The sequence below is a fragment of the Bos indicus genome, chromosome 19, assembly GCF_029378745.1.
Source record: "Bos indicus isolate NIAB-ARS_2022 breed Sahiwal x Tharparkar chromosome 19, NIAB-ARS_B.indTharparkar_mat_pri_1.0, whole genome shotgun sequence".
Lineage (NCBI taxonomy): Eukaryota > Metazoa > Chordata > Mammalia > Artiodactyla > Bovidae > Bos > Bos indicus.
The window spans coordinates 49516619-49543265 of record NC_091778.1 but is presented as its reverse complement, the minus strand read 5'-3'; the positions used below and the strand labels follow the sequence as shown (position 1 = coordinate 49543265).

The following is a 26647-nucleotide window of genomic DNA, read 5'->3' as shown; positions in this document are numbered from 1 at the left end:
CTCTTGTTCTGGTTCAAATAACGGCGGAGAAATAACACCTGAGTGCAAGCCGCTTAGACGAGGCTGAGACGGAGCCACTGGGCACAGCCCCTGTGAGCTGCGTGGCCACTGTCATGGCGGCCACTGGAACTCAGTGTGGCTCCTTAGGCTGTGTCCAGGCCTGGCTGAGGGACCATGTGAAGCAGCCTGAATACAAACACCTGGACTTAAGCCCATGCCTTCGTGTCGCCTCCTGGGAATGGCCAGGAGGGGGAGCCACAAGGCCTGGCTGAACTGTCTCTAAAAGTCTCCTCAGCCTCCCTCCACCCTCTCTTTCAGAGGCCTTCCTGAGCCCCAGCAAACCCAGGCCCTGGTGTGCCCCCAGGCCGATCCGCCCGGCCACCAGGCACCCAGCCTCATGGGACCCTGATTGAGTTCTTCCTCCTGAGGGAGGGTGGGGAGACCCGCCCTGGCCCAGGGGGACAGAGAGACACTCTGTTCCCACGTGGCCCTCCAGGACATGGCTCTGACTTCTCTCCTGCCAACAGAGCCAGCATCCAGGGGTGCGTGTGGGGGCCCCAGTGGCTTGGCTCCGGGAACCTCCCGCCAGGCCTCCCCCGCCACTCTGGGCCTTCTGAGAGCCATGGAAACGAAAGCCGTCCTCACCTCTTACCTCCAGTTCTCTTATTGAGCCAAATGGAGACCCCGCAGCCCTGGTCATCCAGAGAGAGGGGAAGGGGAGGAGGTCGACGGAGGGCTCCGTCTCCCAGGCCTCTGCCAGCTGGGGCAGCGATCAATGGGACAGGGTTGGCCTTTTATGTGGCTTTTGGGGTCTGGACGGTGTAAGGTATAGTTTGGGCCAAGGCAGAAAGAGGAACGACAATCTCAACAGAAATAGGTTACCTTTATTCAGGCAAGGAGGGGTGACAGCCGGCCTAACAACCAGGCTGATCCGGAGAGGGATCAGGGAGTCTCCATATTTGTAGGGAGGCTTGTGGTAGCGATAAGGGAAAGGTTACTCAGGCAGGATGTTTTGGTTATTTTTTATTTGAGCTGGCATTTGTGTTTGGGCAGGGGGTGATAAGTCTTCCGGGCAGATGTAGGGGGTGAAAGGTTTCTGGACAAGGGGTGATTAAGTCTTCTGGGCAGGAGTAGGGGGTGGAAGGTTTCTGGACAAGGGGTGATAAGTCCCAGAAAGATGCAACTGGCCTGGAGCATCAGGGTGGGACCTAAAGTTCTGTTTTGTTTTCTCCAAAGTTAGATGATTCAGCAAGGGCCTTTGAAACTGCTGTTTTCTTTTCTAGGCCCAAAAGACTCCTTCAGACCGGGCTATAAGGGGCTCAAACCTGGATCAGAGATCAGGTTGGTTCAAGGTCTCCATGTGGTGGAGACAGGACTCATTCACCCCGGGGAGAGGGCCTGGTTGTGGATGGGGAGGAGGTAAGAAGGGTTGCCAGGTGTAGAAAGGGGTTGGCAGGCACGAGAGGGACACAGGGGCTCCAGGGCTGTGCTCAGTCGCTTCAGTCTTGTCTGACTCTTTGCAACCCCGTGAACTGTGGCCCGCCAGGCTTATCTGTCCATGGGATTCCCCAGGCAAGAATACTGGAATGGGTTGCCATTCCCTCCTCTGGGGGCTATTCCTACCAGTGATCCAACCACAGCCTCCTGCATCTCCTGCATTGGCAGGTGGACTCTACCACTCGGCCACCGGGAAAGCCCTGTCTTGGTCCCAGACGCATACTCATTTGTGTCTTTCCTAAGCCAGGACTTTCAGTGGCAGGCGCTGAGGGGCAGGCCTGTGAGAGCAAAACCTCTGCTTGTGGGTGAGCCCAGCTGGCTGCCTAGCACCAGCTCTGAAACTCTGCCTCTTGGTACAAAGCTACTCTGCCAGGGGAGGGTTTTCTTAATTGTTAGGTGAAGTGGCAGATGTGAAAAGATCTCAGAACACAATCGTTCTTAGTTGTAAGTAGAAGTGTTTGGTGGTTGGGCATGTCATATACAGGGAAGACCTGCTCCCTGATGTTGACAAGCCTCCTGCAGGGGTTCAGTGGGCGGCTCATCCTGGATCTGTCTCATTCATCCAAGGCTCCCAGGAGCACAGAAACCACACATTGGAAAAAAAGAGTGCAGAGGGAATTTCCTGCTGGTCCAGTGATGAGTAGCAGTTTCACTGCTGTGACCCGAGCTTAATTCCTGGTTGAGGAACTAAGATCCCCACCAGGGAGTCTTCAGCTTGTGTGGCCTCAACGGTCTCGGTCCCTTGAATGCATGCGTGCATGCGCAGTCACGTCTGACTATTTGGGACCCCATGCACTATACCCTGCCAGACTCCTCTGTCCTTGGGATTTCCCAGGCAAGAACACTGGAGTGGGGTGTCATTTCATTCTCCAGGGGATCTTCCTGACTCAGGAATCGGCTCCCACATTGGCAGGCAGATCCTTAAACAATGAGCCACCAGGGAAGCCCCGGTATATATTTACCGGGATTTAAAACAAAAGGTAATAAAAAGAAAGTGATGTTAGTGTGAGGTCCGAGCTGGGACAGGAAGCAAGTGACTTCTGAAAGGGAAAATCAGTCAAAAACCAGGCAACACTTGTTGAACCAGGAGCAGCCCAGGAAACAACGGCTGCTGGAAGCTGGACCTCAGCCACCCTATTTACCCATCATGGCATCACCTGTTTGCTGATACAGGTAAGGTGATGCTCCCTGCTTCTCCCTTGGCAGAGTGGAAAGGGCTTGGGATAGATTGTCAATCAACACTTGAGTTCTTGTTCTTTCTCTCCCTGTCTCCCCATAAGCCCAGAGGCTGTAATTGCTACAAAATTTCCTCCAGCTGGTTGGTCATTGCATGAGGAGCTCAGCCAGCCATCTCTCTGAGTCCAACAGCCTATTGCTTTGTGGTTATTTTCTCTTTTAGTCCTTTCTCTTCCTCTCCTGCTCTGTCAACCACACAACCCTCTTAGAAGCCTGGGGCTGCCTTCCCGCCATGGCCCACGTGGGTCCAGGTCATCTGGACTGAGGTCACAGCTGATGTTTAGGGGACAAGTATAGTCCCCAGCCTCTTGGGGTCACACCCAAGGTTCCTGATGAATCCCATTCAATGAAGTCCTACCTGGTTAGAAGGGACTTTCTATCCTGTGGCTCATAGTCTCAAGGAGCCTCTTCTTTCTAGATATGTGGGAATTTCTCTTTTCCCTTTGTATTCTTTTGTGAAATTTACTATGTGACACATAATGAACACATCTATGTAACATGCATGTGCATTGCACAGTAAGATAATGTAATGATCAGCCCTGAACCCAACACTCAACCCAAGGACGAACCACCACTAAACTGTCCATCTACCTACTGTGCTACTCACCTCCCACCCAGACATAAATAACCAGCCTCCCAAAGTCTGTTTTTATTGTTCTCTTGATTCTTTCTTTAATTTAGTGCTTTATCACATATGCAGTTTAGTGCTTTATCACATATGCATTTATTTTCATTTGATGTAATAGTTCTATAACATATACTGTGTGCCAGCTACTGTTTTGAATACTTGTCAATATTGTCATTTAATTAGTTTAATCTATACACCATGCCCATAAGGAATGTGCTATGGTTAATCCCATTTTACAGAAGAGAAAACTGAGGCACACAGAGATTAAAGCGACATGCTCGGGGTCATACAGATAGTAAGAAGGGGACAGGTCTTCTGGGTCTTAGTGCAAGAGTTTCTCTAGGGCATATATCTAAGGGTGGAATTGTGGGTTATAGGGAATGGCACTATTCAGCATTAGAAGATAATGCCTGATTATTTCTCAGAGAACCAAAATACACTCTCACCAGCAATATATGAGTTCCTATTGACCCACAGCCTCTTCAACAATTAGTCTTGACTTTCTTAACTTCTGCCAATCTAGTAGATATAAAGTGGTTCCTCATTGTGGTTTTAATTTCCCTTGCTCTTACTGAGTAAAAGCACCATTAGTTGAGACATTTTGTTTTCTTTGAAATGTTCATCATGTCTTTAATATACTCAAAATTCTCAGTTGTTGATTCTAGCAGTAGTGATCTTGAGGTCTCGTTTAGGAAATCCTTCCTTGCCCCAAGGACGTAAACGTACTCTCCTGTATTTTCTTATGGATTTCCCTGGTGGCTCAGCGGTAAAGAATCTGCCTGCAAGCCAGGAGCCACTGCAGGAGGGGAGGCCTGGGTCAGGAAGATCTCCTGAAGTAGGAAATGGCAACCCACTCCAGTATTCTTGCCTGGGAGATCCCATGGACAGTGGAGCCTGGCAGTCTACAGTTCCCTGGGTCACAGAGTTGGACACGACTGAGTGACTAAGTATATATTTTCTTATAAAAGTTTTTAAAGTGTTCTCTTTAAGTTAGATAGAATTGATTTCTCCATTCCAGGTGAGGAATGAAGGGATACATCCCTCCCAATGAAGGGATCAATGTAGGGATACGTTTCCCATCCTTTTTCTCCATATAGTTGACCAGTTGATCAAGCATCATTCATTTTTATCTCCTTCTCCACCCGGTGATCTCCAGGGCCATTTTTGTCAGGTGTGTGAGTTTCATGCAAGACTATTTCTGGGCACTTTACTGTTCCACTGGTTAATTTGCCTTCATCTACACTAAAATTATATGTTACAGTAAGTCTTAATATTTAGTAGAGCAAATCCCCTCATTTTATTCTTCTTTAGGGGTGTCTTGGTCCTTTTGTTCTTTCCATAATAAGGTTTAGAATCATCTTTTGTTTTCCATGAAATCCCTTATTTGGATCCATTGAAATTGCATTAAATCTGTAGGAAGAAAATTGTCCTCATTATAATATTGAATCCCTTAGTCACGAACATGGGTGGGTTCTACATCTATTTAAATTGTGTTCAATGTCTTTCAATTGTGTTTTATAACTTTCTGACTTTAAGTCTTATATTCTGCCATCTTTTTTTTCTGTATATGTATTACTTCTATCTTTTTGCTACTATACATAGTGTGCTTTTTAAACTACTTTTTTTTCCTGGATACTCCATGCAGCATGCAGATCAAACCTGTGGCCCCTGCAGAATAAGTGCAGAGTCTTAACCACTGGACCACCAGGGAAGTCCTAAATTACATTTTTGTATGTTCCTGTTCTATACAAAAACAATTTCTTTTTGGATATTGATCTTACAGCTAGCTGTCTTGCTAAAATCTCTGATTATTTTGAATCATTTGTCTGATCATTCATTTGAATGTTCTATCTAGGCATCCATATCATATGAACACACTGATGATTTTGCTCTTTTCCCATCCCTAAGCCTTTAATTTCTTTTTCTTGTCTTACTATATTGTCAAGGACGTCTGGTAAAATGTTAACATAGAAGCAAAGATAGTGGGCATCCTTGTTTGGGTCCAGATTTTAAACGAATTACTCTGAAGATGTACTCATGAAAAAGATAATACAGATGTTAAAAAAATAATAGTACACATGCAAACTTTTTCTGAGTTTCCTTTATCATGTTAAGGATATTTCCTTCTAGTCTGCTAAGAGGTTTTATCATGAAAGAATATTGAATGTCATCATTTTTTTTTCTAGATCTGTTAAGATGATCATATTTTTTTCTTCTTAAATCTGTAACATAAGATTTTAGTTTGGACTCCTTCAGAGTAGAGCCTGCAACAAGGACTTCAGTTCAGGTAGATTACTGAATTATTGAGGCCAGGAAGTAGGGAGTGAAGGAGTAAGACTGAACCAGGGGAGAGAAAGCCAATAGAAGATGCATAACTGATGTTGTAGGTGTAAGCAAAGGGAGTTCAAGCCTTTCAGAATCTCTGATAGGTCTACAGGATGCTGGCTAGAACTGCCTCCCCAAAAGAAAGAGGCTGGACCATGTTTCTCCTAGCTCTTGGCCTCTCCTTGGTTGAGGGTTTCATGTTAGGGAATCTGACACTCCTAGGCTTCTAAGAAACATTAATAGGTATCTAAGTGACTTCTAAAGCATTGAAGAAGACCCTGAGGCAAAAAAGCAAAAAGGAAACATGGTATAAACTTGAGGTGGGGTCATGGAACATAAAGTGAGTCTCAGGTTGCAGGAAATTTTCTGCTGTAAATACAGAGGATTTCAGAGCAGGGCAGAAGTATCGTGACATAAAGCACCAAAGTTTACTATTCCCGACAATAATAAATGACATTTGCAGCTTTCTCTTCTATTGTGCGACCAGCTTTTCATAGCTAAGCCTAACTTGGATATGATGTCTAATATTTGTAACACATGGCTAGATTTGGTTTGTTTGTGTTTTTATTTTGCATTTGTATTCATGAGTGACACTGGCTTCTAATTTTTCTATTTCATCCTATTCTTGTCTCATTTTGGTATTAAGGTTCTTCTGGCCTCTTAGAAAGAGTGTGTTCCTGCTATTTTCATTCTCAGAGATAGTTTTTGTAAGATTAGAATTATCCCTACTTAAACTTCTGTAATGCTATCTAGACTTGATATTTTCTTTGTGGGAAGATTTCAAATTACGGATGTAATTTCTATAATAGTTGTAGAACTATTTAAACTTTTTATTTCTTCTTCAATCAAGTTAGGTACTTTTTGTGTGTCCGCAAAGATTGGACACGACTGAACTGAACTGACTTTTTCTAAGACTTGGTCTACTTGGTTTCATATTTCTTGGCATAAATGATTTATAAGTTTTTAATTTTTTTAAGTTTTTAATTTTTAAGCTTATTGAAGATTTACTGCTGCTGCTGTTGCTGATGCTAAGTCGCTTCAGTAGTGTCTGACTCTGTGGGACCCCAAAGAGGGCAGCCCACCAGGCTCCCCCGTCCCAGATTTACAATGTTGTGTAAATTAATTTTCAATTATGGTAAAATACACCCAACACAAAATGCACCACTTAACTGTTTTTAAATGTTCATTTGGTTGGGTTACATTCACAATGTTTCACGATGGATCTCAAAACTTTTTTATCTCACAAAACTGAAAGTCTATACCCATTAAACAAACAACTCACCATTTCCCCCTGCCCCCAGGCCCTGGCAACCACTGTTCTGCTTTCTGTTTCTATGAATCTATAGTCTTCTTCTTTTGTGAATTGCAAGATACATTACTGTAAATTTTTAGACTGGCTTGTAATATACAGTATTATGTAACCTTCAGGTGTTCTACACAGTGGTTTGGTATTTGCATACTTTATGCAGTTATCACAATAAGTCTAGTGTCCACCTGCTTCCATACAAAGTTATTCCGGTGTTACTGACCATATTCCTCATGCTGTGTTACATCCCTGTGGCTTCCTCTGTAATTGGTGCTTTGCCCCTCTTAAGCCCATTCATCTGTTTTGGACCCTGCTCGGCCCCTTCGCCTCCAGCAACCACTCCTTTATCCTCTACATGTAGGAGCCTGGCTTTGGTTTTGTCTGTTTTGTTTTTCAGATTCTGCATATGTGTGAGATCACATGGTGTTTGTCTTTCTCTGTCTGAGTCATTGCACTTGGCATAACACCCTCTACGTCTGTCCGTGTTGTCGAAAATGGCAAGATTTCAGTCTTTATGGCTGAATAATATTCCGTTGTGTATTATACCAAACCCATCTTTACTCATGCATCTATGGATGAACATGCAGGAGGCTTTCACATGTTGCTACTGGAAATGATGCCACAGTGGACAGTGGTGCACATGTATGTTGTCGAATTAGTGCTTTTGTTTTCTTCAGGAGGATACCCAGAAGTGAAATGGCTGGATCATACGGCAGTTCTATTTCTAATTTTTGAGGCACCTCTACACATTTCTCCACAGCATTCACACCAATTTACAATCCCACCAGGAGGACACGAGGGCTCCCCTTTCTCCACACCCTTGCCAATGTTTTTATTTGTTGTCTTTGATGATAACCATTCTGACAGTGGTGGGTGATGTCTCATTGTGGCTTTGATGTGCCTTTCCCTCCTGATGAATGATGCTGAGCATCTTTTCATGTTTGCTTATTATTCATAATAGAGAGATGTATTAAAATTTCTTGCTATGATGATGGTTTTATCTCTTTGTTGTTCCTTCAAGCTAAGTGCTTACAACTTTACAACAATTATAATTTCTGTATGAATTGACCGTTTAATCTAGGTACTCATTGTATCCCTGATAAATATTTTTTGTCTTAAAATTCCTTCTTCTTTGATATGAATAGACCTTTCCCGGCTTTTCTTTTGGTTAGCTTTTGCCTGGTATATCTTTTTTCATTCTTCGACTGTCAACCATTCGACACTCTTACTCATTAGATGTGTCTCATAAACAATGTAGAACTGGGTTTTGTGTTTAAATATTCCTAAAGGGTAATCCGAGGAACGTCCCTGGTGGTCCAGTGGCTCAGACTTCCAGCTCCAACACATGGGGCCTGGGTTCCATCGCTGGTCAGGGAACTGGATCCCGCATGCCAGAACTAAGACTTGCTGCAGCCAAGTAAATACATGTATATTTTTAAAATGTAATCTGACATGAGAATTTAGAAAGCACTGAGACCATGACTTCCTCTAAAGCTGCTAAAAACTGAGTTTAAAAACCTGCAGTTTCTTTAGTTTTGCCTATGCCACCTGCATATGTAATGCCCATATGGACTGTTAGTTCCCCAGACCAGGGATCAAACACTTGGAAGCAGAGTCTTAACAACTGGACCACCAGGGAAGTCATAAAGGCCTGCATTTGCAACAACCATCCATGGCTGACAAGCATCCTGACCCAGAAGGCTGCCTTCCAAGGCAGTGTGTTTGAGCTATTTTTCTGTCGTTGTTCCGTCTCTAAGTCATGTCGACTCTTTCAACCCCATGGACTGTAGCCCACCAGCTCCTCTGTCCTCCACTCTCTCCATTTTTTTTTTTAGTAGACTTCTTTTTAGAAGAGCAGTTTTAGGCTTAGAGCAAAACTTAGGGGAAATAGACACTTGCCACATACCTCTTGTCCCCACACATGCACAGCCTCTCCTGTTACCAACATCCCCCACCAGAGTGGTCCATTTCTCATGACTGATGAGCCTGCATTGACACGTCATTATCACCCAAAGATCATAGTTGACATTACGGTTCAGTCTTGGTGTGTACATTCTGTGGGTTTGGGCAAGTGTGTGCTGACTCATAGGCACCATTGTAGTAGCAAACAGAGCAGCTTTTCCGTCCTAAAGTCCTCTCTGCTCTTTCAGTCCATGTCTCCCTCCCTTTAATTCCTGGCACCCACCAATTCTCCAACCAACCACTCCTCATTCCTAAATTCTCACTGCCGTTCCATCACCTAATATTGATTGATTTAGGCAAGTTATTAATTCACCTGAGCCCTGAACTTCCTCGAATGCACAATCAACATTGGTAGATTTGGTGTGATAATGAGACGATGTATAAAACCATAACTTAGTCCCTAACAGAGAATAGGCATCAGTTAAATGCTAGTTTCCTTTTCCTTCCTCCTTGAATTGGTAACGTGAAGTCACATTTAGCTAAGAAAAGAGACAAGAAAGTGCCTGGGGACTGTGTGCATCACCAGAAATGTAAAAGGGGACGGGCAGAGGACAGGGGAGAATGTCCAGCTACGGCCTCCCAAACCCTCTTTCGAACGTGGAACGTCGGTCCCTTGTTGACACCAAAAAAGTGTCCTGTGGGATTCAGGGCTCCCCAGATTTGGGGCCCCGTGTGCACACACATCACACACACATGAGCCCCGGGTGCCCGCCCCAATCCTGAGGGCAGAGTGCCAGGAGGACTAGGAATGTCCTGCTTATCAGCTGACTCCTGGCTTCCTCTGCCCAGCTTCTTGCAGACTTGTAGCCCTGGGAGATGGCCTTCCATGTGGCCTCCCCAAGATCACAGATAATGAGAGGAAATATGGTCATCAGCTTACAGAGGCTGGGGGTTCAGGACTGCAGCTGTAAGTCCTCCCCAGCCGCCTGCCTGACCGGAGCCCTTCATCTCTCTGCAGGCAGTCCTCAGCTGTTCCCTGTGAGCCTGCAGAGGCCACCCGAGATGTCCCCTTTTGGTGGCTGGGGAACGCTCACAGCCTTTCTGGCCCTGCTCTGCTGCCAAGGTGAGCCTGGGGGTCCAGACTGGGTGTGTTCCCACCAGAGGTTAGGTGTGGAGAAGGGGGTCCTGGTCCCGAAGTCTTTGAGGCTTTAGCACAGCGGCTGCCCACCATGGGTGTGGGATGCTATGCAAGCCTGGTTTCCCCATGACCCCATGACCCCGAGGCAGCAGATGGGGGACTTGGCCTTCACACTTCGGGCTGAACAGGCTCCATAACTTCAGGGTGTGTGGATGTGGCAGGTCGTGGAGACTGATGGGAGACCAAGGAGGCTGGGGCTCAAGGGAAAGTGAGGGCACGTCCCAGCGGGTCTTCAGAGGTGGCCCAGTGGACAGCAGAGGTCAGTGGAGGGCATCGTCTTCTGCTGACCATCAACGTGCAAACGAAGCCCCTTCTGGGTGGTCCAGGGGACGGGGAAGGAGAATGCCTCCAGGTGTGAGCACTCTGTTTTGGAAAACCTGTCAGGTGCCTTCATGACGACCATGCAGGAAAGGGATTACTAGCCCATTTGACAGATAGAGAAACTGAGGCTCAGAAAAGGAAAGCACTTTGCCCAAGGCCACAGAGCTGGCAAACTCGGGATTCAAAGGCAGCTCTCTCTCCCTAGAGAACCTTTCTCTTTCCCCAGCTGAGGGCTAGGTGGGGGCGTGAGGGTGTGGCGGGAACACAGGACAGAGCACAGGCCCAGCTGGCCGAGATCAGTTATGATTCTTGGCCTTCTTCCTCACTGGGCTCCAGCCATCCTGGTGTCTTCTCCACCAGGGTCTTGGCTCTGCTGGTTTTCTGCCCTCTGCAGACACTGGCAACCAAACTCCCCCCATTTCCTTCCTCCTTTCCTCAAACGTCTCTGTTTCCATGAAACCTGTCCTGAGCACAGTATTTAACGTAGCAGCCCCACCCCACTCCCTATTTCCCCTCTTGGGTGCTACCCACCAATTGACAGGCTGGCTAGTTCGCTTGTTGGTTACTCTGTGTCCTTCACGGCAGTGCGAGCTCCACAAGGGCAAGCTTTGAATTTCTTCGGTCTCTGATGGCTCCCTAGAGCCTAGAACGGTGCCTGCCACACAGCTGGTATTGTACAAGGATTTGCAGAAGAGAGGAAAGGAGTGAGGCGGAAGCTGAACTCATGGACATGGGGCCTGAGAGGACATGATCCACCTCCAGTTCAGGGAGGCTTTAGCAGAAAGGGGTCAATTGGGCTGGGGGGCGAGTTCGAATATACTCTGCATGGGGATAGAAGATGTGCATGAGGAAGACTCACCTGGAGGGGACAAGCTGGAAGAGCAGTCAGGGGCAGGGAGACAGCTAGGGCACCTCCCCGTTGGCCTAGACCAGAGGCAGTAATGTGTGATCAAGAGGGAGGAGCAGAAGGGACCCGTTGATGAGACTGCTAATCATGGGCAGCCCCACCGGGCAGGGCAGCGGGGGTGTCCGCTGAGCAGTGTTTTCTGTCCTTCCAGGGTCTGGTGAGAAGGCGTTCGAGGGGCCAGAGCACCTGATGGTGGGGTCTGGAGAGTTTCAGGTGATTAATTGCACTGCCAGTTGCACGGACCCCAAGAGCCTTGTTCTAGAGACACACCTAAACAAGACACTCCTGGAGAGCCAGGCTCAGTGGAAGCTGTTCCAGGTCTACAACATCTCCAAGGATGAGCACCTCGTGTGCAGTTTCATCTGTGCCGGCAAGCAGGAGACGAAAGTTTTCAACATCACCGTGTTCTGTGAGTGTCGCCCACGGGGCCCTGCTCCCCGAGGCCGGAGCCTGTGTCTGCAAACCCACAACGAGTTGCTCTGTCACTGCTCCTGGGCACTCTCCTATGGCCCGCACCTCCCTGGGCTCCTGGGTCCAGGCCACAGGCTCAGAATCTGCTCACACCCTCCCCTGGCCTCCTAGATCCCTGCCAGCAATCAGGATTTTGAGTTTGCTCAGGAGTGAACAATCCAAGTAAGTTTTAAACAAATCTAAAAATCCATTTCCAGAGTCTCCTCCCAGTAGGGGAGCACCCCCAATCACCAGAGTACCCCACATCCCATGACAAGAAACAGGGACCCCATCAGGAGGGCTGGCACACTCTCCAGTAACCTATTCACCTTCTGGAGAGAAGGTCATGGTCTATTCTTCCCCTGAGGGCTCTTTCCAAATGTGTGACCATCACACACACACACCTGGCCACCGGCCACAGAGACCATGGAGAGACCAGGGTTTTCCCGGAAGCTCGGACCCAGGGTATCACTCAGAACTGTCATCAGTGGACAAATGAGTATAAAGATGTCCTAAATCTACCACATTATCCTGGGGCAATGGAGGCTAGGTATTCTAGTTCAAAAATGAACCCAGGGAGGTGTCCTGGTGGTCCAGTGGCTAAGACTATGCATTCCCAATTCAGTGGACCCGGTTTTGATCCCTGGTTGGAGAAGGCAATGGCACTCCACTCCAGTACTCTTGCCTGGAAAATCCCATGGATGGAGGAGGCTGGTAGGCTCCAGTCTATGGGGTCACTAAGAGTCGGGCGGGCGACTTCACTTTCAGTTTTCACTTTCATGCATTGGAGAAGGAAATGGCAACCCACTCCAGTATTCTTGCCTGGAGAATCCCAGGGACGGCGGAGCCTGGTGGGCTGCTGTCTGTGGAGTCACACAGAGTCAGTCACAGCTGAATTGACTTAGCAGCAGCAGCAGCTGCAGGGAACTAGATCCCATATACCACACCTAAGACCTGGAACAACAAAAGAAAGAAATCTTTTTTTTTTTTTTTCTTTTTTTTAAAGGAAACTCAGGGAACCATGGAGTTTAATAGCTAAGGGATAGAGATATTTTTAAACCTGATCCTGAAAACCAAGGCAGCTCTGACTCTTGCCCCCGCCCCTAAAGACTCTCACAATTCATGGCCCCATTCCAGTGAGTACTCCCTTCTAAGTCTCTCTCAACAAAACCATCCAACTGTTTCATTTTTGAAATTTCTATTGAATTTATGGAGAAGAAAGAGACACAGCCAAAACTTTTATCTTTCTAGTTGACTGAACTGATTCGGAACCTTTTCTTTGGAGACACCAGGGTACCTCCTTTCTTGTCCGTTGCAGAAGTCATCAGGTCCCTGAAACTACCACCCAGGACATCGTTCACCCTGAACTGCTTCCTCCGTCCAGCCCCAGCCCACTTCCTGAGAACACCGTGGTCACAGGGGATGGTCTGGGCTGGGTGGGGCCTGCCCGAGCTGCACCCCCATCCTGAGCAGACCTCCCTTCCACTTTCCTGCAGACCCTCCAAAGCAAGTGCTGCTGACGCTGTCGCACACCTCAGTGGCTGTAGGGACACTGTTCACCATCGAGTGCAGGGTCCCCGCCGTGGCACCCCTCGAAGGCCTCACTGTCACCCTGCTCCGTGGTACTGAGATCTTGTACAATCAGACCTTTGTGGGGACAGCACGTTTCCCCCAAGATGCCGTGGTCACCCACCACACGACAGCTCACAGGGAAGACGGCCTCCATAACTTCTGGTGCGAGGCCCAGATGGACCTGCGCTCTCGTGGCGGTGGCCTTGTCCACAGAGTCTCAGATCCCCAGAGGCTTGAAGTCAAAGGTGAGGGGGAGCCCACAGATCAGGAGGGGGGACATTTGCTTTCAGCCCTTCAGGGGAAGAAAACGCCTTCGCCCCACTCTCTGCCAGCTCAGGGGAGGCACTCGGGGAAACGGCACTTGATCCCTGGGGTTACCTGGAGCTCCTGGCGAGTTCCTAGCTTGGACCCTGACTAGTTGCTTGGTCATGAGTGAGTTGGGTGACCTTAACCAAGTGAAGCTCGTCTCTCTGGCCTTGACCCCTCCCTGCAATGATAAATTTGACCTGTCTGACCCCTAAGGTCCCCTGGAGTCCCACTTCTGTGACCCTAGATGGCCAGGATCCTCTTTGTCTTCCGAGAGTTTGGCCAAAGCTCCCTCATCTCTGCCCAGGGCGGGGCTTGGCATGGACCACGCCACAGCGCAGACAATGAGGTCTGGCAGTGCATGGCAAGGGGACCATCTGAGTCCATCTGCCCTCAGGGTCTCACAGAGGCCGGCTGGTGGCCCAGACCCTGTCCTCCTTCCCTCCAGTGATAACACCATTTGCCACTCATCCCTGCAATGCAGAGTGACAGCAGGCTGCCCAGTGGTGGGTGGGTGGGTGACGGGTAGACAGCTGCCCCTCTGGAGCCTGGCACCTGGGACCGGAGGACTTCTGTGACCTCTACCCCTTCTCTCCCCAGAGCCCGAGCCCAGCAACCAGATGGTGATCATGGTGACCGTGATAGTGCTGCTGCTCTTGTTTGTGACACTCGTCCCCCTGTGCTTGTACAAACAATGGCAGAGAACTAACACGTGAGTGCAAGCCACTTAGAAGAGGCTGAGACGGAGCCACCAGGCACAGCCTATGTGAGCAGCATGGCCACTTTCATGGCGGCCACTGGAACTCAGTGTGTCTCCTTAGGGTGCGGTCCAGGCCTGGCTGAGGGACCATGTGAAGCAGCCTGAATACAAACACTTGGACTTAACCCCATGCCTTCGTGTCTCCCCCTGGGATTGGCCAGGAAGGGGAGCCACCAGGCCTGGCTGAACTTCTGTCTCCAAATGTCTCCTCAGCCTCCCTCCGCCCTCTCCTTCAGAGGTCTTCCTGAGCCCCAGCAAACCCAGGCCCTGGTGTGCCCCCAGGCCGGCCCGCCTGAGCACTAGGCACCCAGCCTCATGGGACCCTGAGTGACTTCCTCCTAAGGGAGGGTGGGGAGACCCTCCCTGGCACAGAGGGGCAGAGAGACACTCCGTTCCTACGTGGCCCTCCAGGACACGGCTCTGACTTCTCTCTTCTGCCAACAGAGCCAGCATCCAGGGGTGAGTGTGGGGGCCCCAGTGGCTTGGCTCCGGGATCCTCCCGCCAGGCCACCCCCACCACTCTACAGATGATTTCAGAGCAGGGCAGAAGTATTGTGACATAAAGCACCAAAGTTTATTATTCCCAACAATAATAAATGACATTGCAGCTTTCTCTTCTATCCTGCAACCAACTTTTCGTAGCTAAGCCTAACGTGGATATGAAGTCTAATATTTAACACATGGCTAGATTTGGTCTGTTTGTATTTTTCTTATTTTGCATTTGTAATCATGAGTGACACTAGCTTCTAATTTTTCTATTTCATCCTATTCTTGTCTCATTTTGCTATTAAGGTTCCACTGGCCTCTTAGAGCGTGTTCCTGCTATTTTCATTCTCAGAAAGAGTTTTTGTAAGATTAGAATTATTCCTACTTGAACTTCTGTAATGCTATCTAGACTTGATATTTTATTTGTGGGGAGATTTCAAATTATGGACGTAATTTCTATAATAGTTGGACAACTGTTCAGGCTTTTTATTTCTTCTTCAATCAAGTTAGGTACTTTTTGGGTGTCCACAAAGAGTTGGACACGACCGAGCAACTCAACTGAACTGACTTTTTCCTAGACTTGGTCTACGTGGTTTCATATTTCTTGGCATAAGTGATTTATAAGTTTTTAATTTTTGTACGTTTTAAATTTTTAAGTTTATTGAAGATTTACTGCTGCTGCTGCTGCTGCTGCTAAGTCGCTTTAGTAGTGTCTGACTCTGTGCGACCCCACAGAGGGCAGCCGACCAGGCTCCCCCGCCCCAGATTTGCAATGTTGTGTAAATTAATTTTCAATTGTGGTAAAATACACCCAACACAAAATGCACCACTTAACTGTTTTTAAATGTACATTTGGTTGGGTTACATTCACATTGTTTCACGATGGATCTCAAAACTTTTTTTTTTTAGTATTTTTTTATTTTATTATTATTTTTTTAAATTTTATTTTATTTTTAAACTTTACATAATTGTATTAGTTTTGCAAATATCAAAATGAATCCGCCACAGGTATACATGTGTTCACCATCCTGAACCCTCCTGCCTCCTCCCTCCCCATACCATCCCTCTGGGTCGTCCCAGTGCACTAGCCCTCAAAACTTTTTTATCTCACAAAACTGAAAGTCTATACCATTAAACAAACAACTCACCATTTCCCCCTGCCCCCAGGCCCTGGCAACCACTGTTCTGCTTTCTGTTTCTATGAATCTATAGTCTTCTTCTTTTGTGATTGCAAGATACATTTCTTCATATTTTTAGACTGGCTTATAATATACAGTATTATGTAACCTTCAGGTGTTCTACACAGGGCTTTGGTATTTGCCTACATTATGCAGTTATCACCACAGTAAGTCTAGTGTCCACCTGCTTCCATACAAAGTTATTCCGGTGTTACTGACCATATTCCTCATGCTGTGTTACATCCCTGTGGCTTCCTCTGTAATTGGTGCTTTGCCCCTCTTAGTCCCATTCATCTATTTTGGACCCTGCTCGGCCCCTTCGCCTCCAGCAACCACCCATTTGTTCTCTATATGTAGGAGCCTGGCTTTGGTTTTGTTTGTTTTGTTTTTCAGATTCTGCATATGTGTGAAATCACATGGTATTTGTCTTTCTCTGTCTGAGTCATTGCACTTGGCATAATACCCTCTACGTCTGTCCGTGTTGTCGAAAATGGCAAGATTTCAGTCTTTATGGCTGAATAATATTCCGTTGTGTATTATACCAAACCCATCTTTACTCATGCATCTATGGATGAACATTCAGGAGGCTTTCACACGTTGGCTACTGGAAATGATGCCACAGTGGACAGTGGTGCACATGTATGTCCTCGAATTAGTGCTTTTGTTTTCTTCAGGAGGATACCCAGAAGTGAAATTGCTGGATCATACGGCAGTTCTGTTTTTAATTTTTGAGGCACCCCTACACGTTTCTCCACAGCATTCGCACCAATTTACAATCCCACCAGGAGGACACGAGGGCTCCCTTTCTGCACACCCTTGCCAATGTTTTTATTTGTTGTCTTTGATGATAACCATTCTGACAGTGGTGGGGTGATGTCTCATTGTGGCTTTGATGTGCCTTTCCCTCCTGATGAATGATGCTGAGCATCTTTTCACATTCGCTTCATTATTCATAATAGAGAGATGTATTAAAATTTCTTGCGAGTCTGGGGCTTTTTGAGCCCTAACCTACCAGGAATCAGTGTCTGGCACCATACAATAAACACTGTACTTTCCTCCACCATAACCTGGTGTTAGTAGACTGGCTTTACTGCATGGGCTAGCAGACACAGCACCATAGTTTGGCTCGGCACCACAACTTGGTTTCAGTTCCCTCTTTTCTTTGCTTTTTCTCAATCTTGAAGGGAACAAGTATTAGACAAGAAAAGGAATACAGTAACATTTTTGATAAAGAGGTTAATCATAAACTTGGCAGAGGAACTCAGCTTCAGTTACATTGAGATAGGTTGCTGCTGGTACTACTGCTAAGTCACTTCAGTCGTGTCCGACTCTGTGCGACCCCATAGACTGCAGCCCACCGGGCTCCCCCGTCCCTGGGATTCTCCAGGCAAGAACAATGGAGTGGGTTGCCATTTCCTTCTCCAATGCATGAAAGTGAAAAGTGAAAGTGAATTCGCTCAGTCGTGTCCGACTCTTAGCGACCCCATGGACTGCAGCCTACCTGGCTCCTCCGTCCATAGGATTTTCCAGGCAAGAGTACTGGAGTGGGGTGAGATAGGTTAAATGATAGATATTCATTGCATGTCTAGATCATTATGAAATAAGACAAAATCCTCATTCATTACTGACCATAACTTCTAACCACTTTTGGCCTCATTTTACAGAGGAATAAAAGATATAAAAAAAAAATAAATAAATAAAATTTCTTGCTATGATGATGGTTTTATCTCTTTGTTGTTCCTTCAAGCTAAGTGCTTACAAGTTTGCAACAGTTATAATTTCTGTATGAATTGACCGTTTAATCTAGGTACTCATTGTATCCCTGATAAATATTTTTTGTCTTAAAATTCCTTCTTCTTTGATATGAATAGACCTTTCCCGGCTTTTCTTTTGGTTAGCTTTTGCCTGGTATATCTTTTTTCATTCTTTGACTGTCAACCATTCGACACTCTTACTCATTAGATGTGTCTCATAAACAATGTAGAGCTGGGTTTTGTGTTTAAATATTCCTAAAGGGTAATCCGAGGAACATCCCTGGTGGTCCAGTGGCTAAGACTTCCAGCTCCAGTGCATGGGGCCTGGGTTCCATCGCTGGTCAGGGAACTGGATCCCGCATGCCAGAACTAAGACTTGGTGCAGCCAAGTAAATACATGTATATTTTTAAAATGTAATCTGACATGAGAATTTAGAAAGCACTGAGACCATGACTTCCTCTAAAGCTGCTAAAAACTGAGTTTAAAAACCTGCAGGTTCTTTATTTTTGCCTATGCCACCTGCATATGTAATGCCCATATGGACTGTTAGTTCCCCAGACCAGGGATCAAACACTTGGAAGCAGAGTCTTAACAACTGGACCACCAGGGAAGTCATAAAGGCCTGCATTTGCAACAACCATCCATGGCTGACAAGCATCCTGACCCAGAAGGCTGCCCTCCAAGGCAGTGTGTTTGAGCTATTTTTCTGTCGTTGTTCCGTCTCTAAGTCATGTCGACTCTTGCAACCCCATGGACTGTAGCACACCAGCTCCTCTGTCCTCCACTCTCTCCATTTTTTTTTTTAGTAGACTTCTTTTTAGAAGAGCAGTTTTAGGCTTAGAGCAAAACTTAGGGGAAATAGAGACTTGCCACATACCTCTTGTCCCCACACATGCACAGCCTCTCCTGTTACCAACATCCCCCACCAGAGTGGTCCATTTCTCATGACTGATGAGCCTGCATTGACACGTCATTATCACCCAAAGATCATAGTTGACATTACGGTTCAGTCTTGGTGTGTACATTCTGTGGGTTTGGGCAAGTGTGTGCTGACACATATGCACCATTGTAGTAGCAAACAGAGCGGCTACTCCGTCCTAAAGTCCTCTCTGCTCTTTCAGTCCATGTCTCCCTCCCTTTAATTCCTGGCAACCACCAATTCTCCAACCAACCACTCCTCATTCCTAAATTCTCACTGCCGTTCCATCACCTAATATTGTTTGATTTAGGCAAGTTATTAATTCACCTGAGCCCTGAACTTCCTCGAATGCACAATCAACATTGGTAGATTTGGTGTGATAATGAGACGATGTATAAAACCATAACTTAGTCCCTAACAGAGAATAGGCATCAATTAAATGCTAGTTTCCTTTTCCTTCCTCCTTGAATTGGTAACGTGAAGTCACATTTAGCTAAGAAAAGAGACAAGAAAGTGCCTGGGGACCGTGTGCATCACCAGAAATGTAAAAGGGGAGGGGCAGAGGACAGGGGAGAATGTCCAGCTACGGCCTCCCAAACCCTCTTTCGAACTTGGAACGTCGGTCCCTTTTGACACCAAAAAAGTGTCCTGTGGGATTCGGGGCTCCCCAGATTTGGGGCCCCGTGTGCACACACATCACACACACATGAGCCCCGGGTGCCCGCCCCACTCCTGAGGGCAGAGTACCAGGAGGACTAGGAATGTCCTGCGTATCAGCTGACTCCTGGCTTCCTCTGCCCAGCTTCTAGCAGACTTGTGGCCCTGGGAGATGGCCTTCCATGTGGCCTCCCCAGGATCACTCAGATAATGAGAGGAAATATGGTCATCAGCTTACAGAGGCTGGGGGTTCAGGACTGCAACTGTAAGTCCTCCCCGGCTGCCTGCCTGACCGGAGCCCTTCATCTCTCTGCAGGCAGTCCTCAGCTGTTCCCGGTGAGCCTGCGGAGGCCACCCGAGATGTTCTCTTTTGGTGGCCAGGGATCGCTCACAGCCTTTCTGGCCCTGCTCTGCTGCCAAGGTGAGCCTGGGGGTCCAGACTGGGTGTGTTCCCGCCAGAGGTTAGGTGTGGAGAAGGGGGTCCTGGTCCCGAAGTCTCTGAGGCTTTAGCACAGCGGCTGCCCACCACGGGTGTGGGATGCTATGCAAGCCTGGTTTCCCCATGACCCCATGACCCCGAGGCAGCAGATGGGGGACCTGGCCTTCACACCTGGGGCTGAACAGGCTCCATAACTTCAGGGTGTGTGGATGTGGCAGGTCGTGGAGACTGATGGGAGACCAAGGAGGCTGGGGCTCAAGGGAAAGTGAGGGCACGTCCCAACGGGTCTTCAGAGGTGGCCCAGTGGACAGCAGAGGTCAGTGGAGGGCATCGTCTTCTGCTGACCATCAACGTGCAAACGAAGCCCCTTCTGGGTGGTCCAGGGGACGGGGAAGGAGAATGCCTCCAGGTGTGAGCACTCTGTTTTGGAAAACCTGTCAGGTGCCTTCATGACGACCATGCAGGAAAGGGATTACTAGCCCATTTGACAGATGGAGAAACTGAGGCTCAGAAAAGGAAAGCACTTTGCCCAAGGCCACAGAGCTGGCAAACTCGGGATTCAAAGGCAGCTCTCTCTCCCTAGAGAACCTTTCTCTTTCCCCAGCTGAGGGCTAGGTGGGGGCGTGAGGGTGTGGCGGGAACACAGGACAGAGCACAGGCCCAGCTGGCCGAGATCAGTTATGATTCTTGGCCTTCTTCCTCGCTGGGCTCCAGCCATCCTGGTGTCTTCTCCACCAGGGTCTTGGCGCTGCTAGTTTTCTGCCCTCTGCAGACACTGGCAACCAAGCTCCCCCCATTTCCTTCCTCCTTTCCTCAAACATCTGTTTCCATGAAACCTGTCCTGAGCACAGTATTTAACGTAGCAGCCCCACCCCACTCCCTATTTCCCCTCTTGGGTGCTACCCACCAACTGGCAGGCTGGCTAGTTCGCTTGTTGGTTACTCTGTGTCCTTCACGGCAGTGCGAGCTCCACAAGGGCAAGCTTTGAAGAGCCTAGAACGGTGCCTGCCACACAGCTGGTATTGTACAAGGATTTGCAGAAGAGAGGAAAGGAGTGAGGCGGAAGCTGAACTCATGGACATGGGGCCTGAGAGGACATGATCCACCTCCAGTTCAGGGAGGCTTTAGCAGAAAGGGGTCAATTGGGCTGGGGGGCGAGTTCGAATATACTCTGCATGGGGATAGAAGATGTGCATGAGGAAGACTCACCTGGAGGGGACAAGCTGGAAGAGCAGTCAGGGGCAGGGAGACAGCTAGGGCACCTCCCCGTTGGCCTAGACCAGAGGCAGTAATGTGTGATCAAGAGGGAGGAGCAGAAGGGACCCGTTGATGAGACTGCTAATCATGGGCAGCCCCACCGGGCAGGGCAGCGGGGGTGTCCGCTGAGCAGTGTTTTCTGTCCTTCCAGGGTCTGGTGAGAAGGCGTTCGAGGGGCCAGAGCACCTGATGGTGGGGTCTGGAGAGTTTCAGGTGATTAATTGCACTGCCAGTTGCACGGACCCCAAGAGCCTTGTTCTAGAGACACACCTAAACAAGACACTCCTGGAGAGCCAGGCTCAGTGGAAGCTGTTCCAGGTCTACAACATCTCCAAGGATGAGCACCTCGTGTGCAGTTTCATCTGTGCCGGCAAGCAGGAGACGAAAGTTTTCAACATCACCGTGTTCTGTGAGTGTCGCCCATGGGGCCCTGCTCCCCGAGGCCGGAGCCTGTGTCTGCAAACCCACAACGAGCTGCTCTGTCACTGCTCCTGGGCACTCTCCTATGGCCCGCACCTCCCTGGGCTCCTGGGTCCAGGCCACAGGCTCAGAATCTGCTCACACCCTCCCCTGGCCTCCTAGATCCCTGCCAGCAATCAGGATTTTGAGTTTGCTCAGAAGTGAACTGTTGGGGGCCAGAGTGAGGTACTCCGCCCATGGCAAAGGTCATGAGGAAGGAGGCTCGACATACGCAAAGGCGGGATCGAGCCTCAGGAGTCCCCCTGGAAATCCTCGAGCGTCTACCCCCATAACCAGAGCCTGCCTACTTTACTACTTTGTGCTCACCTACATCTCTGACTTTACGGGGGGCTGTCCCCCACCACCTCTTTTGGAGAAGGAGTTAACCTAGAGCTCCAGTTAATAATAATTCCTGGGCGTGATAAGAGTGTTTTAACCTACAAACTCCTCTGAAGGTTCTCTAGCCTGCCTGACAGGCTTGTCCGGCCACATGTGATTGCTCACAGCCTCCCAACCGTGAGAGGCACAAGATGCTTTAAACCCTCTAAAAACAGGTTCTTTAGAGAAGTTAGAAAACTATAAGTATAGTGGGCTAATTAGAAATTGTGTTGATGAAGGGTTTTTCATTTGTTGAGCCAATGTTTGTTGCTAAGTCTCCATATTCCCTGCCCTTACACACATTAATGAATATGTAGAATTAACCTTTGATATTGATCACGTTAGACCTTAGGCTAAGTAAATTCTTTCCTTAACTAAAACCCACTACACCCTCACCCTGTAGGAATGTAACTTTATTCTGTTTTGAGAATAATCAGCCCTGGAGAAATAAGTGTCCTGATTGACTGACCGCTGTCACAAGGAGAGGGTCGTAAATTGTCAGCAGGCCCCCCTGGCCAGAAGATGATGTAACACCCCTAAGACCTCTGTATACATTTGTATGAAGCACCTGACTTTGATAAAAGTCAGGACTGCTGACCCCGAGTGACTTTTGCATAACATCTCAGTGTATAAAAGTAGACCATGGAAAATAAAGAATTGGGATCAGTTTCTCGAAATACTGGTCTCCCCATGTCGCTCTCTCTCTCACTCTGGTTGAGTCTCCATCTGGAGCGCGGAACCCACCATGCTTACTAATTATGCCTGGGCTTCTAAGATCCGACCGGGGAGGCCTCAGTGTCTCCTCTCCTTCGGGAGAACGGAAGGATGCCTGCGGCCTACGTAAGTGGTGCAAACTTCTTGTCTTGAAGTTTTATTGGTCTCCCGTGTAAACCAAGCTACTCAGCCTCTTTTCTCCACTGAATTTTCCTACTGAGCTATCCTCATCCTATTACTCTTTATATCTTTGATAAAATATTTAAATAAATAGGTCGCCGACACCGTCCCCGCTTCGAATACCCTGGATCAGCCGGGGCAGGACCCCGGCAGGTGGCGCCCGTTTTAAACAAATCTAAAAATCCATTTCCAGAGTCTCCTCCCAGTAAGGGAGCACCCCCAATCACCAGAGTACCCCACATCCCATGACAAGAAACAGGGACCCCATCAGGAGGGCTGGCACACTCTCCAGTAACCTATTCACCTTCTGGAGAGAAGGTCATGGTCTATTCTTCCCCTGAGGGCTCTTTCCAAATGTGTGACCATCACACACACACACCTGGCCACCGGCCACAGAGACCATGGAGAGACCAGGGTTTTCCCGGAAGCTCGGACCCAGGGTATCGCTCAGAACTGTCATCAGTGGACAAACGAGGAGAAAGATGTCCTAAATCTACCACATTATCCTGGGGCAATGGAGGCTAGGTATTCTAGTTCAAAAATGAACCCAGGGAGGTGTCCTGGTGGTCCAGTGGCTAAGACTATGCATTCCCAATTCAGTGGACCCGGTTTTGATCCCTGGTTGGAGAAGGCAATGGCACTCCACTCCAGTACTCTTGCCTGGAAAATCCCATGGATGGAGGAGGCTGGTAGGCTCCAGTCTATGGGGTCACTAAGAGTCGGGCGGGCGACTTCACTTTCAGTTTTCACTTTCATGCATTGGAGAAGGAAATGGCAACCCACTCCAGTATTCTTGCCTGGAGAATCCCAGGGACGGCGGAGCCTGGTGGGCTGCTGTCTGTGGAGTCACACAGAGTCAGTCACAGCTGAATTGACTTAGCAGCAGCAGCAGCTGCAGGGAACTAGATCCCATATACCACACCTAAGACCTGGAACAACAAAAGAAAGAAATCTTTTTTTTTCTTTTTTTTAAAGGAAACTCAGGGAACCATGGAGTTTAATAGCTAAGGGATAGAGATATTTTTAAACCTGATCCTGAAAACCAAGGCAGCTCTGACTCTTGCCCCCGCCCCTAAAGACTCTCACAATTCATGGCCCCATTCCAGTGAGTACTCCCTTCTAAGTCTCTCTCAACAAAACCATCCAACTGTTTCATTTTTGAAATTTCTATTGAATTTATGGAGAAGAAAGAGACACAGCCAAAACTTTTATCTTTCTAGTTGACTGAACTGATTCGGAACCTTTTCTTTGGAGACACCAGGGCACCTCCTTTCTTGTCCGTTGCAGAAGTCATCAGGTCCCTGAAACTACCACCCAGGACATCGTTCACCCTGAACTGCTTCCTCCATCCAGCCCCAGCCCACTTCCTGAGAACACCGTGGTCACAGGGGATGATCTGGGCTGGGTGGGGCCTGCCCGAGCTGCACCCCCATCCTGAGCAGACCTCCCTTCCGCTTTCCTGCAGACCCTCCAAAGCAAGTGCTGCTGACGCTGTCGCACACCTCAGTGGCCGTAGGGACACTGTTCACCATCGAGTGCATGGTCCCCGCCGTGGCACCCCTCGAAGGCCTCACTGTCACCCTGCTCTGTGGTACTGAGATCTTGTACAATCAGACCTTTGTGGGGACAGCACGTTTCCCCCAAGATGCCGTGGTCACCCACCACACCACAGCTCACAGGGAAGACGGCCTCCATAACTTCTCGTGCGAGGCCTGGATGGACCTGCGCTCTCGTGGCGGTGGCCTTGTCCACAGATTCTCAGATCCCCAGAGGCTTGAAGTCAAAGGTGAGGGGAGCCCACAGATCAGGAGCGGGGACATTCGCTTTCAGCCCTTCAGGGGAAGAAAACGCCTTCGCCCCACTCTCTGCCAGGTCAGGGGAAGCACTCGGGGAAACGGCATTTGATCCCTGGGTTTCCCTGGAGCTCCTGGCAAGTTCCTAGCTTGGATCCTGACTAGTTGCTTGGTCTGAGTGAGCTGGGTGATCTTAACCAAGTCAAGCTCGTCTCTCTAGCCTTGACCCCTCTCTGCAATGATAAATTTGACCTGACTGACCCCTAAGGTCCTCAGAGGCCTGCTTCTATGACCCTAGATGGCCAGGATCCTCTTTGTCTTCAGAGAGTTTGGCCAAAGCTCCCTCATCTCTGCCCAGGGAGGGGCTTGGCCTGGACCACACCACAGCGCAGACCGTGAGGTCTGGCAACGCATGTCAGGGGACCATCTGAGTCCATCTGCCCTCACGGTCTCACAGAGGCCGGCTGGTGGCCCGGATCCCGTCCCTCTTCCCTCCAGTGATAACACCATTTGCCACTCAATCCTGCAATGCAGAGTGACAGCAGGCTGCCCAGGGGTGGGTGGGTGGGTGACGGGTAGACAGCTGCTCCCTGGAGCCTGGCACCTGGGACCGGAGGAATCTGTGACCTCTACCCCTTCTCTCCCCAGAGCCCGAGCCCAACAACCAGATGGTGACCATCATGATCGTGATAGTGCTGCTGCTCTTGTTCTGGTTCAAATAACGGCGGAGAAGTAACACCTGAGTGCAAGCCGCTTAGAAGAGGCTGAGACGGAGCCACCAGGCACAGCCCTTATCAGCGGTGTGGCCACTGTCATGGCGGCCACTGGAACTCAGTGTGGCTCCTTAGGCTGTGGTCCAGGCCTGGCTGAGGGACCATGTGAAGCAGCCTGAATACAAACACCTGGACTTAACCCCATGCCTTCGTGTCGCCTCCTGGGAATGGCCAGGAGGGGGAGCCACCAGGCCTGGCTGAACTTCTGTCTCCAAATGTCTCCTCAGCCTCCCTCCGCCCTCTCCTTCAGAGGCCTTCCTGAGCCCCAGCAAACCCAGGCACTGGTGTGCCCCCAGGACGACCCACCCGGGCACCAGGCACCCATCCTATGGGACCCTGAGTGACTCCCTCCTGAGGGAGTGTGGGTGACCCACCCTGGCCCAGAGGGGCAGAGAGACATTCTGTTCCCACGTGGCCCTCCAGGACATGGCTCTGACTTCTCTCTTCAGCCAACAGAGCCAGCATCCAGGGATGAATGTGGGGGCCCCAATGGCTTGGCTCCAGGAACCTCCCGCCAGGCCTCCCCTGCCACTCTGGTCTTTCTGAGAGCCATGGAAATGTTAGGTAGGTAGAATAGGGAAAAGGAGTCCAAAATGGCGGTGGCTAAAAGACAAGGAAGGTCAAAGGAAGGTCTGAGGACCAGAGTGAAAACTTCAGGCAGAACAAACAGCACTCCTGGCTAAGCCCAATTTGCATAGGGCAGGCCCAGGTGGAAGAAAAAACATATAAAAGGAGGAGCCAAAGCGCTTTCTCACAGACTCTCTCTCCCACGTGCATGCGCTCTTTTTTCTCTCTCTCTCTCACTCTCTCTCTCTCCCTCCCTCCCTCCCTCCCTCCTTCCCTCCGTCCCTTTCTCTCTCTCTCTCTCTCTCTCTCCCCTGCTATCTTCTAAATAAAATAGAGCTGTAGCACTTATATGCCTAAGAGCTGTAGCACAATTTGTCTAAGACCCGAGAGCTGTGACACGCCGAGGGCTTTAATGTCTGTTGCTCCAAATCTCTGTTGTGACAAGACAAAGAACCGAGGAACATACACTCGCGTGACAGAAACAAAAGCAATCCTCGCCTATTACCTCCAGTTCTGTTATTGGGCCAAATGGAGAACCTGCAGCCCTGGTCATCCAGAGTGAGGGGAAGGGGAGGAGGTCGACGGAGGGCTCCGTCTCGCAGGCCTCTGCCAGCCGGGGCAGCGATCAATGGGACAGGGCTGGCTTTTCACGTGGCTTCTGGGGCGTGGACGGGGCTGTAAGGG

The 26647-nt window shown here is 48.9% G+C and overlaps 2 protein-coding genes across 4 annotated transcripts; both read left to right on the top strand.

Annotated features, from left to right (window-relative positions):
• Nucleotides 1-21: 21 nt before the first annotated feature.
• LOC139177599 (intercellular adhesion molecule 2-like) lies at nucleotides 22-22613 on the top strand. 3 transcript variants are annotated; one of them, XM_070773770.1, is made up of 9 exons: nucleotides 22-542; nucleotides 1284-1341; nucleotides 2585-2670; nucleotides 9913-10017; nucleotides 11472-11729; nucleotides 13267-13587; nucleotides 14249-14360; nucleotides 19720-19824; nucleotides 21251-22613. In XM_070773770.1, the coding sequence occupies exons 1-9, from the start codon at nucleotides 500-502 to the stop codon at nucleotides 21258-21260; spliced, it is 1098 nt and encodes a 365-aa protein (XP_070629871.1). In that variant the 5' UTR covers nucleotides 22-499; the 3' UTR covers nucleotides 21261-22613. The 3 variants fall into 3 exon arrangements, with proteins under 3 accessions (XP_070629871.1, XP_070629872.1, XP_070629873.1); XM_070773771.1 differs by having other exon boundaries at nucleotides 22-785; XM_070773772.1 differs by lacking the exon at nucleotides 2585-2670 and having other exon boundaries at nucleotides 527-542.
• Nucleotides 21289-25345, top strand: LOC139177788 (intercellular adhesion molecule 2-like). The gene is made up of 3 exons (XM_070774455.1): nucleotides 21289-21508; nucleotides 24296-24616; nucleotides 25272-25345. Exons 1-3 carry the CDS (start codon nucleotides 21289-21291, stop codon nucleotides 25343-25345), a joined length of 615 nt encoding a protein of 204 aa, XP_070630556.1.
• Nucleotides 25346-26647: the final 1302 nt, after the last annotated feature.